The following is a 17,500-nucleotide window of genomic DNA, read 5'->3' on the forward strand; positions in this document are numbered from 1 at the left end:
CGTTTCTACACTGTATTATTACATTATTTTCATGATTTGTTTTTATCTTTTGTCAAATCAACTTAGATAATTCATGTGGTTCAGATAACTTAATATTTTGAGTTTCTATTAATTAAACCAATTTCCTTCATTGCATTAACTAAAAAAAATATTTTTTTTAATGAACAATAATTTTTTTTACAGTGTAAAGGCCCTTTCACACCGGACGCGTAACAAAAAAGCGTAACAGAAAAGCGAATAGTTCGTGTCAAAACCATTCACATCAGCCGCGACGCGAATTTGCGACGTTCAGAGCTTCAACATTTCAAAACTTTCGCGCCGACAGCTGAGAAAACACGGACACTTCACCATCATCATCATCATCATCCAGTGAAGACGAGCTTTTCGTTTTCTTTAAAAGACAGAAAAGAAGGTTTTGTGTGCACCCAATCTTAAAGAACAGAGAGTCTGAAGGGGAGTATGCTAATCTTGTAAAGTAGCTAAAACTTTGCCACAAAAAACTGGCCAAAGTAAGGATTATGCATTAAACATTTGAATTGTTTATTAATAAACTAGTGTTTTCTGTCAGTTTTCGGTATGAGACGCGCTTCAGTTCACGCGCCGGCGCCTCCGTCTCCTATTGTCTACTATATTTGCTTCTTATTCCTATTAATCCAGGCAATTTGTTGATGAAACATTGATTAAAATTAAGATATAATTTATACAAAACTAAATTAAATAAGTGGCCAAAATTATGTCTGACCCATTCCAAATGTTTTCGATATATTGGGCTAGGGATATGCATCTCCATAGCTGAGGCCGATGCGATACGCATCTCGATGCATAGCCAACGATACGATACATTCATAATAATGAATAGTCACAAATATTATAAATCATCAGCAAGCACTTCATCAACTCGCTGGAGACACCAACTATCCCAGCTATTTTATCCCATGCCTCGTTCTTTTGGTCCCTAAGCAAACAACGTCATGTCATAAATGCGTGCCTTGAGATGCGGAATAGGCAATATAAAAATGCTGTCATTATAAAAGGTTTCTAGTTTCAATGTATTGCTTGTTTTTAGTTTACATTTCATGTTGCGATGGTTGTGACACTTCTCTTCTCTCGCACTTAATGCTGCTACGTCAGAGCGGCCAAAGCGTCAACAAGCTTCGCCTTTGTTTCCTTGTATGTGATTGGCTGAAGCCTTCTCGTCGCTGCAAAAGTTAAAAAAAATAAAAGTTGTTTTTCGCCGCAGCACATTCGCGTTCGGTGTGGAAGCACTCATTACACAAACAGCTGATCAAAAAATAAAACTATCGCGCGAATTATTCGTGCGTCAAAATCGCGTCCAGTGTGAAAGGACCTTAAGGGTTAATCTGGATAACTGCTTACAGATATATAAGTTTATATATATAAGTTGAACCATCTAGTTTTTGAGGGGGTCCTATTTATTTGAGTTTCTATTAATTAAACCAATTTCCTTCATTGCATTTACTCCAAAAAAAAAAAAAAAATCAGTGAACTAAACATTTTAAGGCAACTTTTTTTAGTTAAACCAACAATATTTTTTTTACAGTGTCGGGCATTAATCAGGATAACAGCTCACATGCATATATATATATGTATATAAGTTTATTGAATAGGATAAACCCCTTGAGATGAACCGTCTCGTTTTCGACAGGGTCAATACAGAACAAGGGACGAGTGTGTGTGTGTGTGTGTGTGTACAGTAAAGCTGTTCTCTCCGCAGATCGAGACGATAGGCGATGCGTACTGCGTGGCGGGCGGCCTGCACCGGAAGATGGACAGTCACGCCAGGCCGATCGCCCTCATGGCCCTGAAGATGATGGAGCTGTCCGGGGAAGTGCTCACGCCTGACGCCAAGCCAATCAAGGTGATGTTGAAAACCAGACACTAGTCGAGTCTGCTTTATTCAAATACAATACAGATCCTTTCATAGGAGCTTCACAGAAAAATGCAAATGCAAAATGATTCAAGCTCTACTTACCAGTGGTGGACGAAGTACACATACCATGTACTTGAGTAAAAGTAAAGATACTCAAGGTAAAATATTACTCAAGTAAAAGTAGAAGTGGAGCCTTTATAAACATTCACTTGAGTAAAAGTCAAAAGTATTTGCCTTCAAATGTACTTAAGTATCCAAGTACTTTGATTTTTTTATGGCTATAATCATTGGCGGCATTTCACAAAAACCTAGAGTATGGCATTCCCTCTGGGCATACATAGATAGGCGTAATTTGCGGGTGGGACATGTCCCCATCACTTTTTGCCAGGGTCGATTGTGTCCCCACCACTTTTGAAACATCTCACGGCACGGATCATGTACCAATACAAATAAATAAAACATCTCCAGTTAACTCTAATAGAGCATTCATTTTGTTCGTTTGTTAAATAAGAGGCGATCTAGTGCTGAAATGTGTTGTTTTTTAAATTAAGTCACCAAAGTGCTCGTTGCAGCTGCTATCATCAGTGGCGCGGATATAGTGTTCTGTTGTGACTCGCGCACAGTCTTCACACGGACGCGCTTCAATCCGTTGTGGAGACTCCATTCGTTATGGTGAAATCACAAAACATAATGCACACAAAAAAAACCATGTCCCTGCATGCCTACAACTACTAATAAACAATCAGTTTTGATGAGGGGAAAAAAAACTATACTGCGTAGTGCGGATTAGAACCCAGAACCTCTGACACCCTTGGCGAAAGTTTTGCCACTGGACCATTTAAGTACATGGAGATAATAGTCGGATCTATGTATGTATTCACGTGAATATTCTCGCCACTAACAACATACATTAGATCCCCCTAATGTATTTGTTAAACGACAAATTAAACACAATGTACTATACTATATAACTCTATTACACTATTAATTAAAACTCACAGTGAACGAACAGCATTGCAACCAATCATAAGAGCAGCGCTCATCTTGAACGTCACTTATAGACCTAACGCGTGTTTTGCCTTCGGATTTATTATCAAATTAATATTATTATTTTTTTAGCAATTTTATTGCACGGAAGTATGAAGTAGGCTATAGCAAGAGTAGGAAATGCTACAAAGTCTTATGCCGTTTGGATGAAAGGAACTTAATAAATAAATTAAGCCCGATTTTACAGTGGGAAATCCGTGTTGATTTGCTGCTCCAGCATCACATAATGTAAACTTTATTTATTATGACAAACAAATAACTACACAGATGCATATATATCAACGATCTATCAATAAATGCACACACGTTGGTTGTCGTCATCTGCTTTTGTTCTGACGCTGACGCTGCGGAGATAATACTGGAAGGAGTAGCCTAAACACTTTTAAAGGTGACAGCCGATTAATGAAACGCACATTTTTGGGGGGACTGGGTGGGAATTTAGGGGGTTAAAGCCCTCCTAAAATCTTTACCGAGCATTATCATTAGCTGATGTTTTATCTGAACTCTGACTGCTAGGGTATGGCAACGGCCATACTCTGCCATACGCAAACGCCGCCCCTGGCTATAATGTCCTATTATAATTTGTCACAAGACTCTTGCTTAACTCAGTCTAAGTGAAGACTAATGTCACTCTTGGCACACCAATCTATCAATGAAATGACATTAATTAGTCTGATATATATATATATATACAATATAGACATGGCACATGCCCAGAGATGCTACTAAACACACACACACACCGATTCGCTCGTTGACTCCCTCTAAATGGGAGAAAAGAGCAACAATGTAGCAATCAATTAGCGCCAAGCACTTGGAGTGTTCTGCCGTCTCCATGGCGACCAGATTCCACTCTCACTCCGTTGCCACGGTGAGTTTAAACACAAGATCCTTAACACAACCACACACACACACACACACGAGTGTGCCACCGTTAGACACATTAAACCGTGGCTCCGCCATCATGCACAATGAACAAATGCTAATAGACAAGCGTGTTTTAACGCACAACAACAGCTTAACGACATCAGGAACATGAACGATCCCATGAAACCCTATCGAGTCACTTCAATGCGACTCAAATCCCTGAATCCACACTAGCTCTGCTACACACACACACAAAAATCGACATTTTGGTCACATGACTTCGTTGCATGTTTAATTTAGTGTTGTCCAGTCATCAGAAACAAATATTAGAAAACTCAAAAAAAAAAAAAAATTCTGGCAATCTTAATAGAATAAAATGCCAGAAGTTTTGGCAGGTTGATCAAATAATCAGTCAAGAAGGAAGTCAAAAGGAAAGATTAAGTCACGTGCATTGCATTATGGGATATTGTATCCCACCTTGAGTGAGCTAGCATTACTCAACCTATTATTATACCGCAAATGAGTATGTCTAATGGGTATTTTAATAGAAACAGAAAATTATACTCTAGTCACAGTATGCATACTGCAAAAAACCCCCAAAAAAACAGTACAGTAGAATTATATAGCCATACTGACCTGAACTAACTTCAGCTCAATAATAACAACACTATTGTGTAAGTAGCAGTGGTGGACAGTAACGAAGTAAATGTAATTCGTTACTGTACTTAAGTAGCTTTTTTGTGTATATGTACTTAAGTATTTAAATTTTGGGAGACTTTTACTTTAACTCCACTACATTTCAAAGTCAAATATCTTACTTTTTACTCTACTACATTTTCAAAATCAGTCGTTCCTTTTTATTTATGAGTGGATAAAAACTGGTATACGTATATTATATTTATATTTATATATATATATACAGTATATATTTGTTTCTGATGACTGGACAACACTAAATTAAACATGCAACGAAGTCATGTGACCAAAATGTCGATTTTTGTGTGTGTGTGTAGCAGAGCTAGTGTGGATTCAGGGATTTGAGTCGCATTGAAGTGACTCGATAGGGTTTCATGGGATCGTTCATGTTCCTGATGTCGTTAAGCTGTTGTTGTGCGTTAAAACACGCTTGTCTATTAGCATTTGTTCATTGTGCATGATGGCGGAGCCACGGTTTAATGTGTCTAACGGTGGCACACTCGTGTGTGTGTGTGTGTGTGGTTGTGTTAAGGATCTTGTGTTTAAACTCACCGTGGCAACGGAGTGAGAGTGGAATCTGGTCGCCATGGAGACGGCAGAACACTCCAAGTGCTTGGCGCTAATTGATTGCTACATTGTTGCTCTTTTCTCCCATTTAGAGGGAGTCAACGAGCGAATCGGTGTGTGTGTGTGTTTAGTAGCATCTCTGGGCATGTGCCATGTCTATATTGTAGTGAATACAGCAATGGTTGTGTTTGTTTGTTTATTTGGTTACACTTTACAATAAGGTTCATTAATTAACTACCCGAGTTAACATGAACTAAGAATGAACAATACGTCTTCAGCATTTATTAATATTAGTTCATATTAGTTCCAACATTTACTAAAAGGTTATTAAAATCAAAGGTTGTATTTGTTAACATTAGTTAATGCTCTGTGAACTAACATGAACAGCTGTATTTTTAACGAACATTTTCTTAAGAGCCTCTACTGTAGTCTAGTCTGTTGCGTGATTGACAGCACTGTCGGCGTGACAACAAGGCCATGAATAATATCAGGGTCGTCGCCGTAGGCGACCATGCATCATCATTAATGTGTGTGTATATTGGTGGACTCTCTGTGACATGAGGCTGGCAGTAATAAGATGCCCTTTCGATAACGCTGTTTACGAGCGCTTCAGTTCGGTCTCGACGTGTGATTCTCGTGTCTGAAGCCACTGGCATTGACATTACATCCATTAGATCCTGGCGATTAAGCAGATCTGCTGTGATCTGTCCTATTCTGTCCTGAGTTTGATTGACAGCTGTCAGTCACACGCTGCTGCCCTCGTCAATTCTTTTTTTTAGCACTTGGTGTGTGTGTGTTGCACTATTGACAGTATTGGCGCTTCGCTAGAGTTGCCATGGCGATGCTAGTGTGTGTTAGGTTGTTAAAGGTGCACACACACACATGCTCATATCAGCTCTGTTACAAAACCCAGATATCATTTTAAGGCATCATAGGCTGTTAAAAAAGATTAGCTGCGAAATGATGATGCCTTATTAGATATCTTATTTTAGCCACAACATAAAGCAGCATTGCGTGTATTCCTCATGGATAATGCAATCCCAGAATGCACTGCGACAAATGAAAGAATGCATGTGAGGAGTTCGCCCCTTTGCGTCTGTTGCTAATACTTCAAAATATGCACAATCAATACATACCATATACAAATATTAGTTGAAATTTAAATTTTTTATTGCATTGAAATTATTTTTAATAATACTGTTTGGTATTGAATGAAATGTATGTATTATCAGCATTTCTCTTTATTGAGAGAAATCTGGACGGTGTGTATCATTTAACACTGAGAAATATTGATACAAATAGAATAATCATCGACTTTTTGCCCAATATTTGTGTAATTTTGTCATTTTTTATCTCAGAAGTGCTTGGATTAAAGTTGATAGTTTGTACATAAACACTGATGTCTACAGTAGCGATCATAATAAAGAAAATCATTTTTTGAAAGTAACGTATAAATAAATAACGAGTAAACAACGATTGCATCGTTACACCAGTAGGTGGCGACAAGTGACTGTTAATTAAGGTATTTGTCATTGTTCCGTGTTCTCCCCACGGAAAGGGCAACCCAGTGTACAAAAGGATATTACTCAGGTTTTTCTTGGTTCACTTTTGTTTGTTTATTTTTCTCACCAATAAATAACCAGGTAATAAACTTGAGAAGATAAGCAGAATACAACATTTACATTTTCATGTGTATACTAGTACAAACACACTTCAATAGCCCAATAATAATAATAATAATAATCAACAATAAATAACATTAATCAAAATACAAATTATATAATATATATTTATATATTATATAATAATAATATATAATCATAAATACACTATAATAATAATCATTTCATAATTCTCATGTACACGCTTCACACTTCAACATTAACATGCACCATACTCAAGTCTTACCAAAACCTACCTAAACTACAGTTCCCAGAATACCCCGCGGCAAACCAGGAAGAACAACATTACTTGCATTAAATACCCGTCCGCGATTCATACTTCAAACATTTATAAATTCAAATAAAGTAAACAACTGGACACGTCTAGTATAGCGATGTTCTAAGTAAGTCTAAATGTTAGCTTTGTCTCACGGTTACCTCGTCAACTTATAACTTTGAAGCATAGCGATATATATCAGTCAACTAACGTTAGACTGTTTAGATCTACCGGAGCATAGTATTATCTTTACCGTGAAACGGACACAAGCACAGTACAACAACACAGCATGGTGATAGCAGACAACATGAAGCGTAAATCATAAAGCAGACAAGAAACATTTAAAATTAAGAGAGCTCACCAAGTGGCTGCACACCGGATTGAAGTCATTATAGATTCAATGAATCGCGCTTCCTTTTCACACAGTGAACTCCGGTCACATGTTCCACAGCACACTCATCTCTTAAAGAGGCACTACACCATTAGGCAACTAATCTCAAAACGTTCCTTATAACAGTTGTACTTTAGTTTAATGTACACATTTGAATTAAATTAATAAATAATAATAAAAAAATAACAAAACTCCACAGAAAACACAACAGTCATTGAATCATTCATTCAAGAGAATCGTTCAAAAATGCTGATGCAATCAGTAATGAAACAAGTGATGTTTTCATGAGTGAGTCATTGAATCATTCATTCAACTGATTTTTTGTTAAGAATCCATTCAAATTAATTAAATACTTGAGGAACTAAATGTTGAGGTTATGTGATATTTATGCATTTTTGAGTTAGTGTTTAACCCTCTGGGGACCAGAGTGTTTTTGGGGCCCTTTGGATGTTTTGACATGCTCTGACATTTGTGCTTTTTTCAGTTGCTTATAAACATATTAATGGCACAGGTGAAATTAAACTCTATTTAGCACAAACAGGTCTACCATAATGTGTGAGCAACATGTATGTACATGTTTGTATTTTTGAGAGAATATTGTTTATGCGTGGTTATTGAAAAAACTAAAAAATAAAGTTTTTGAAATAAGGACACAAAAAACATACTAAATATGAGTCCACAAGACTTTTGACTAATGTACGTTGTTGCCTAGAGTTTTTGCTTCAAAATGATCTGAAAATCATCCTTCCTAATCATTCACATAAAACAATAGATTGTTTTAAATTGTGAAAAACATTTTTTTGTTTGCCAAGGCAATATGCGGATGGGCGGAACGGCCCAACCCCTATCATGAATAATTAAGTGGTTCTCAGACAGTGACCCTGCATAATAATGAGCCTTTCATTCAGGGGTGTCACACAAGAAAGAATGTAAGGACAATATATATATATATATATATATATATATATATATATATATATATATATATATATATATATATATATATTGTCATTGCATTCTTTCTTGTATATATATATATAGCCTACATGTATATATATATATATATATATATATATTTTGTCATTGCATTCTTTCTTGTATATATATATAACCTACATGTGTATATATATATATATATATATATATACACACACACACACACACACAAACACACACATATATATATATATATACAAACAATCAAAATATAAATGAAAGCCAGAAGCACATTTTTAGTCATACCTGGAAACAAATCCTGGTCAAATGCTATATGGGCCATTCTACAGAATTGGTTCAAAGTTACAGTTGGAAACATCTTGAAAAGAAAATAGTCTTTTCCCATAAATGTCTTATAAAGTATTATTTTTTAAAGTAGACCAATACAATAAAAATAAACCAGTCGCATTTCAAAGTCGCTCGCGAAATGACCGCCAGGTGGCGCAAAGGGACATTTATCAAAACGTAAGTGGGGCTAATGTCAATTAACAACAGTAAGGATGAAATTCTACAAGTTATGGTAATTTACAAATAAGCCTACAACAAACATTTATTTTTAAACAAATATTTTTAAATATGCAACATGCACGTTTAAACAACAAACAATACAATCTGAACCAGCGCTCCTGTATTGAGACATGCAGCGCGTTTCAGTTACGATCCTGGTTCCAGTGGCCTTAATACATTCACGGCTTTTTAAAATGTCACAAAGCGTTTTGAGATGGTTTTGAATGAAATATTGAAGTTTATAATTAGGGTATTTTGGCACACCACGCCGAGTGGCTATGCATTATTCTAAAATCTGGCTTTATTCTGGCATGTTGAATTAGAGTTTGACAAACGCGGCGGCGCGTTCATTTGGATTTATTTTTCTCATAACAGCTAAAAGAACTTACTGCGTAATTGTTGGTCATACAGATAAGATATCATCTTTTAAAACTGTAAAAGGTCTACTTTTATTCATGTAGGTAGGCTAAAGTAGGCCTACACTCACACAGGCTAACGACAAAACGTTTTCTCGCTCATGTGAGAAACAAACGTTTGGGCATTTCTCAGTGAGGAAATTAATAGCCGAGCGGTAGAACTTACGGTTCATCATCAAGATGACACGGGTTCAAATCCCGATCAAACATGGTCTACTGCAAATTTTATATTTATTAATGCAGAGAGATTTGTCTAGCTCTAAAACTCTGTTACGCCATACAGTTTTTTGGTTATATTTATAAAATAAAATTACCATGCATTTCCATTTTACACTAGGAACAATAGTATCGAACACAACGACGTTGCATCTGTACCAATCGTACGAGGCTACCAATCGTAATTTCAAAAGCAGTTCTGTAAAAAAAGTAATTTTACATATATAGCCTATATATATATATTTTTTTTTTTATTAGGCCTATTATTATTATTATTATTTTGATTCCCTACAACCTAGAGTTTTTAAAAACATGGTTTTAAGTAAAGTGTGATTTGCCAGAGGGGACGGGGATTTCCTTCTGGTCTAAACATCCCTGCTTCTGCTGAATTATTTGAATCCCCACACCCCTCCCTCCACAGTAATCAATGCTATAGGCTACTTCACCAATAGACCATATCAAATATAAAATAGAGATATGCAACAAGCACGTTTAAACAACGACAAACAATAAAATCAAAACCAGCGTTTCAGTTGTTCATTAGTTCAAGTGGCCTTAATGCATGCACGGCTTTTCAAAATTTTACAAAGCGTGTTGAGATTATTTTGAATGAAATATTGAAGTTTATAATTAAGTGTTTTGGCAGACCACGCCGAGTGGCCCTATGCATTTTTCTAAAGTCGGGTTTTATTCGAACTTTTGCTAACGACAAAAACAGTTTATCTGTCGTCTCTGTCTCCGGGAACTGCGCGTCACAAAAATGAACCGAAGCCACTTCAGCTCAGTCACTATAAGAAATCGGCTCTGTCTAAAGCCTTTAAATGTCTAAATATTCTGGCTAATAAATGTTATCTGATTATGTAATCCATATGAAAACGAGAGGTACAGAGGATGTACTCAAACATGTAGCCTGTAAGCGCTTCCCAATGAGAAAATGACAAGGGTGAAAATCTCGCTCTAATTAAATGTAGCAGGCTAAATCGCCCTGAATTAAAATGTAAAAACAGATCAAATAATGTATTTGTCGAAATGTTGCGATATTGTTTCATTTAAGTTCATAATTATTCAATACATGTTATTTAATTTAGCAGCATTACCACAAAGCACCGTGGTTCGATATTTATTTGAATAAAAAAATAAAAAATAAAAAACTTAATTCACAAATTGCATGCCTGGTTGAAAGGATCCAAAGATCCATGTAGACTTTAATATTGAGTTGAACATTTTGTTCATGAAAACAAATTAACATGCGTTTTTTTCAGATTATATTTAGTTTTGCTTGGAAAAAGCTGGCCCAAACCAGTTTTATTTCATCAATTACTGAAATAATGAAATATTTAGTAATAAACTTTTATGATAGAAATATCACTAGGCTACATGTAACTAAATCATTTAATTCCTTCATTATCAACACTGTCTAGAATAGCGATTTAAGTGTGAATTGCGACTTCTCTTTGTGTTAAGTCAGCCTCAGACTCCGATAGCCTGTGGGGGGTTGGAGGGACAGTTCAGTGCTGTATCGAGCGCGCAGGACAATAGGCATAGGTGTTAATGTTCCTCTTTCATATGGAGAGCGAGGGAGACTAAATAAACTTGTTAAAAAGAGATTCAGCGCGAGAGAGGCAAAGAAAAACGCATGTTTTAATTTAATTATGTTGCTTTGGACAATTTTCGTTTTGTAGGCCTACTGTTTTAATTGTTTAATATAGCTGTCATTTCTTTGGCAATACAAATTTAAAATGTCGCAAGAATAAGATTAGCCTAGTGTTTCTTATTTTGCATCGCAAAAGAAATAAACTCTAAACCCGATGCAACCCTGTTTTAAATTAAAAAAACTGTCCCGACACTTTATTTAAACCTTGAAATGTTCGAACTTGGTTTCAAACTTAAGTAATTTTAGTGTTCTTTTACATTACACAATAATTTAGCAGACTAAAGACGTGCTTCTTCATTTTCATTTTCTGATGCAATCGGCTGACAATCTTCCTTCATCAGTTTTTGTCGTTTGTGCAGCGGCTGCGGTTCTACAGGAATGTAGCAAATTTATGTTGTAATAATAATTAAACAAAACTCTTGACTTTAAATAAGTAAACAGTTATAAACAGTTAGCTATTTAAGCATCAAGAAGGTAAAATATAAACGCTGTTGGCCAACATCTACCACTGAGCTATCGTCTGTACGTCTGTAAATGTTTTTATTGCAATGTTTTACTTTTTCATTATTTATTCAATTTCATTTCAGTAGCCTAATTTCAGTATTGTGATTATGAATTATTTTAACTATACGTTTCACTTGTTGAATTCATCTGCTACCAGCTTTCAATCGCTCTGAATCAGTGCGGTGCGGCAGCAGATTACGCATTAGAGAGAATAAACAAACACTTTTCAGAGTCTATGATTGTAGCGCCTCTTGGCGGTAAAAGGCAGCAAATACACCCCACATTTTACCGCCGCGGTGGAACGGCTGATGTGGGCATTGTCATGGCTTGCCTCAACATTTGCGTTTGAATAGCGCGCGTCCTCCGTGGGCGTGTCAGATTAACGCGTAATGAAGTGTAATGAGCTGGGGAAAAAAAATCTGACAGCACTCTCTTTTCGTACAGATTACATAAACTGAGAATATTTGTTTTTTATATAAATTACATCATTGAAAAGAAGAGAATTCAAGCTTCATAAAGAAAAATCTCTCGTGCCTGTATGACAAGTATTTGCAGAGTTAGAGTTAATTTTTCGGACGTGTTTCAGAATGGACTGCACTGACAGAGAGAAGGCAAAACTCGCATCATGTTTATTTTTCTTTATTTGACAAAAAGCACAAAACTTTGTTTTTATTGTGAGTATACAGAAAAATAATAGACAATTAACAAGATCGATTGATGTATAACACTTATATGTACGATCAAAATCAACAGAGTATTTTAAGTCTATTTTTCTGCTATGTGAAAAAAAAACGGCAAAACGCGCGGGCGCGTTTCTGGTCCCCAGAGGGTTAACCCTCTGGGGTCCTTCGCCCCAAATGGACCCGAAGCATTTACATTTTTTTTTTTAAAATCATAGCTTTATCGGAATGGTCCGAAATTTGGTGACTTTGTTGGTACTTGGTATATGAACACCCCAAAAAATTGAGGACAGGATTTGAATAGTCTAAGTGGTTGTAAAAAAAATGGTCACACTCAGGACCTTCGGGTCCAAATGGACCCGCATAGGAAATGAATGGGAAATTGGCAAAAATGTGAAAATACAAAGTTATTTTGTGCGTACAATCTACAAATCAGCCGCGATCCAGAAAAAAAGCACACAACAGTGAAGGGGTGAATCTATAAAACATCAAGAGTGCAAAACAGACACATCCACACACACACACACACACACACACACACACACACACACACACACACACACACACACACACACACACACACACTTTTATACACATACACACTAATAAATTCAGATTACATATGGGTTTTGAATTTTTTAAATGCTCAGTTTGTCCACCAGATGGCATCCATCTCATTTCAAAAATTGCTTTCATGAGGCCTAGGCTTGACTCTAAAATGAAATACAGCTTTAAAAAAAAAAAATATATTATATTCAATGGGGAAAAAATGGGTCATAATTATTGCATTAATATTAATTATAAATCTTTTTTTTTTTTTTGAAATTATCTCAAAACACCAAAAAAGAAAAGAAAAAATATTATAAAAAACAAGTAAAAAAAAAAAGATGTTTTTTTAAAAATAAATATTAGTCCCACCCTTCCGGCCCATTCGGACCCGAAGGTCCTGAGTGTGACTCTGAAATGAAGGATCCCAGAGGGTTAATGTTCAGTTATGTTTATGTGTGGTTATAGTTGTGCTGAAGAGAAGAATTGAGGTTATGATGGTTATAACTCTGGTTAACTCTGCTGTTTGATGTTTCATTCAATAATATCTGTGCTAATATCAGTTCAGTGACAAACTAAATATCCGTTTCTAAAATTAATGGTGCACATATGAACGGCACCACAAAGTCGTAAATAAAAGTGGGAAACTCGGGAGTTTATCTGATATTCCAAGTTGGATGTGAGAAAATATGGTGGACACAATAGATCTGTGTTTACAATAAGACTATAAGTCGCATGTACACTATACAATAGTATTGTCCATTTATGATAGAATATAGACCAATTTATGAGTGAAAAAGGTCAATCCTACACTCATTTTTTTCAGTGAAGCTGCATTGAAGCCATCTGTATTGCATGAAGTGCTTTATAAATGAACTTGAGTTGTGTCTTCCTCTCTGTAGCTGAGGATCGGCATCCACTCCGGCTCAGTTCTGGCTGGAGTCGTCGGAGTGATGATGCCTCGCTACTGTCTGTTTGGAAACAACGTCACGCTGGCCAGCAAGTTTGAGTCGGGCAGTCACCCGCGCTGCATCAACGTCAGCCCCAGCACATACCAGTGAGAACACACACACACACACACACACACACACACACTCCGCTGATGTGTAACTCTGCTGCAGTGGAGACAGTCACACCTGTTTCTATGGCAACCTGCTTCTGTCGAGATCGTTAAGGATGATACTCTGCAGTCAAGTGCAGCTCTGAAGATCTGCTCACACACACACACACGTGTTTCAATATGCACCAATGAACACCTGTTTTTGTAGACATCTACACTCAACATGAAAAATGATGATTAGATGAACACACACTCATGTGCACGCTTACACACACTCGACATCAAGCACAGAGATACACCCACACATGGACACACTTATGTGCATATAAAACACACACACACAAACACACACACACACACACGTGCACGCTTACACATACTCGACATCAAGCACACACTTTTGTGCATATAAAACACACACACACATGCACGCTTACACACAGTAAACATCAGGCACACATGCACACACTTATATGCATATTAAACACACACACACACACACACACATGTGCACGTTTACACACACTCGACAGAGAACATCCAAAATACAGTTTTGTGTTTGTTTTATCGCACTTCAACCATGTGCATCTGCAGATTTCAATGGCGATACAAATCTTTAATGGCTATCTATCCATCATAAAAGCACATCTATCCATCATAAAAGCACATCTATCCATCATAAAAGTGCATCTATCCATCATAAAAGTGCATCTATCCATCATAAAAGCACATCTATCCATCATAAAAGTGCATCTATCCATCATAAAAGTGCATCTATCCATCATAAAAGCACATCCATCCATCATAAAAGCACATCTATCCATCATAAAAGCACATCTATCCATCATAAAAGCACATCCATCCATCGTAAAAGCACATCCATCCATCATAAAAGCACATCCATCCATCATAAAAGCACATCTATCCATCATAAAAGCACATCCATCCATCATAAAAGCACATCCATCCATCGTAAAAGCACATCCATCCATCATAAAAGCACATCTATCCATCATAAAAGCACATCTGTCCATCATAAAAGCACATCCATCCATCGTAAAAGCACATCCATCCATCATAAAAGCACATCCATCCATCATAAAAGCACATCTATCCATCATAAAAGCACATCCATCCATCATAAAAGCACATCCATCCATCATAAAAGCACATCCATCCATCATAAAAGCACATCTATCCATCATAAAAGCACATCTATCCATCATAAAAGCACATCCATCCATCGTAAAAGCACATCCATCCATCGTAAAAGCACATCCATCCATCATAAAAGCACATCCATCCATCATAAAAGTCCATCCATCCATCATAAAAGCACATCCATCCATCATAAAAGCACATCCATCCATCATAAAAGCACATCCATCCATCGTAAAAGCACATCCATCCATCATAAAAGCACATCCATCCATCCATCATAAAAGTCCATCCATCATAAAAGCACATCCATCCATCATAAAAGTGCATCCATCATCATAAAAGTCCATCCATCCATCATAAAAGCACATCCATCCATCATAAAAGTCCATCCATCCATCATAAAAGCGCATCTATCCATCATAAAAGTCCATCCATCCATCATAAAAGTGCATCCATCCATCATAAAAGTCCATCCATCCATCATAAAAGTGCATCCATCCATCATAAAAGTCCATCCATCCATCATAAAAGCGCATCTATCCATCATAAAAGTCCATCCATCCATCATAAAAGCACATCCATCCATCCATCATAAAAGTCCATCCATCCATCCATCATAAAAGCACATCCATCCATCATAAAAGTCCATCCATCCATCATAAAAGCACATCCATCCATCATAAAAGTCCATCCATCCATCATAAAAGCACATCTATCCATCATAAAAGCACATCCATCCATCATAAAAGTCCATCCATCCATTATAAAAGCACATCCATCCATCATAAAAGTCCATCCATCCATTATAAAAGCACATCCATCCATCATAAAAGCACATCCATCCATCGTAAAAGCACATCCATCCATCATAAAAGTGCATCCATCCATCATAAAAGCACATCCATCCATCATAAAAGTGCATCCATCCATCATAAAAGCACATCCATCCATCGTAAAAGCACATCCATCCATCATAAAAGTCCATCCATCCATCATAAAAGTCCATCCATCCATCATAAAAGTGCATCCATCCATCATAAAAGCACATCCATCCATCATAAAAGTGCATCCATCCATCATAAAAGCACATCCATCCATCATAAAAGTGCATCCATCCATCGTAAAAGCGCATCCATCCATCATAAAAGCACATCCATCCATCATAAAAGTCCATCCATCCATCATAAAAGTCCATCCATCCATCATAAAAGTCCATCCATCCATCCATCATAAAAGTCCATCCATCCATCATAAAAGCACATCCATCCATCATAAAAGCACATCCATCCATCATAAAAGCACATCCATCCATCATAAAAGTCCATCCATCCATCATAAAAGCACATCCATCCATCATAAAAGTCCATCCATCCATCATAAAAGCACATCCATCCATCGTAAAAGCACATCCATCCATTATAAAAGCACATCCATCCATTATAAAAGCACATCCATCCATCATAAAAGCACATCCATCCATCATAAAAGCACATCCATCCATCGTAAAAGCACATCCATCCATCATAAAAGCACATCCATCCATCATAAAAGTCCATCCATCCATCATAAAAGCACATCCATCCATCATAAAAGCACATCCATCCATCATAAAAGCACATCCATCCATCGTAAAAGCACATCCATCCATCATAAAAGCACATCCATCCATCATAAAAGTCCATCCATCCATCATAAAAGCACATCCATCCATCATAAAAGCACATCCATCCATCATAAAAGCACATCCATCCATCGTAAAAGCGCATCCATCCATCCATCATAAAAGCGCATCCATCCATCGTAAAAGCGCATCCATCCATCATATAGTGCTCCACAGGCTCCGGTTAATAAAGGCCTTCTGAAGTGAGGCCATGTGTTTTTGTTAGAAAAATATCCATATTTAAAACTTTATAAACTATAATTACTGGCTTCCAGCAACGGCCGTGCGCTTGTTCACGAGAGAGTGGAGTTTCGGCTGAAGTGTGACCTCTGACCCGACATATGGATATGGATAAATATGGATATTTTTCTTATAAAAACCCATTGCTTTGCTTCAGAAGGCCTTTATTAACCCATATCTAACCCTAACAGAAAACCTTTTGACTTTACAATTAAAACAAACATGCATTATATAAATTTTTATATATGTTGTTTTTGTCAGATTTCTCTCATGTTTATTTAATTTCTTTTCCATTTGTTTCCCCCTCGTTTCTCAGACTCCTGCGTGATGACCGCTCGTTCACCTTCATCCCTCGCTCCAGGCAGGAGCTTCCCGACAACTTCCCCAAAGAGATCCCGGGAATCTGCTATTTCCTGGAGGCGGGGACAAGCCAGAGCCACGCCTCCCTCACCAGCACTCGCTC

The 17,500-nt window shown here is 36.9% G+C and overlaps 1 protein-coding gene across 1 annotated transcript in view; it reads left to right on the forward strand.

Annotated features, from left to right (window-relative positions):
* Positions 1-17,500, forward strand: part of gucy1a2 (guanylate cyclase 1, soluble, alpha 2) — a 63,597-nt gene that overhangs the window by 45,465 nt on the left and 632 nt on the right. The window contains exons 7-9 of the mRNA XM_056264141.1: positions 1,736-1,879; positions 13,819-13,973; positions 17,354-17,500. The exon at positions 17,354-17,500 is cut by the window's right edge and continues 632 nt beyond it. Of these exons, the coding sequence (XP_056120116.1) occupies positions 1,736-1,879; positions 13,819-13,973; positions 17,354-17,500 (446 nt within the window). The remainder of the gene's footprint in view (positions 1-1,735; positions 1,880-13,818; positions 13,974-17,353) is intronic.

The sequence above is a fragment of the Rhinichthys klamathensis genome, unplaced genomic scaffold (genome assembly GCF_029890125.1).
Source record: "Rhinichthys klamathensis goyatoka isolate OS25496 unplaced genomic scaffold, OSU_Roscu_1.1 h1tg000216l_1, whole genome shotgun sequence".
Taxonomy (NCBI): domain Eukaryota; kingdom Metazoa; phylum Chordata; class Actinopteri; order Cypriniformes; family Leuciscidae; genus Rhinichthys; species Rhinichthys klamathensis.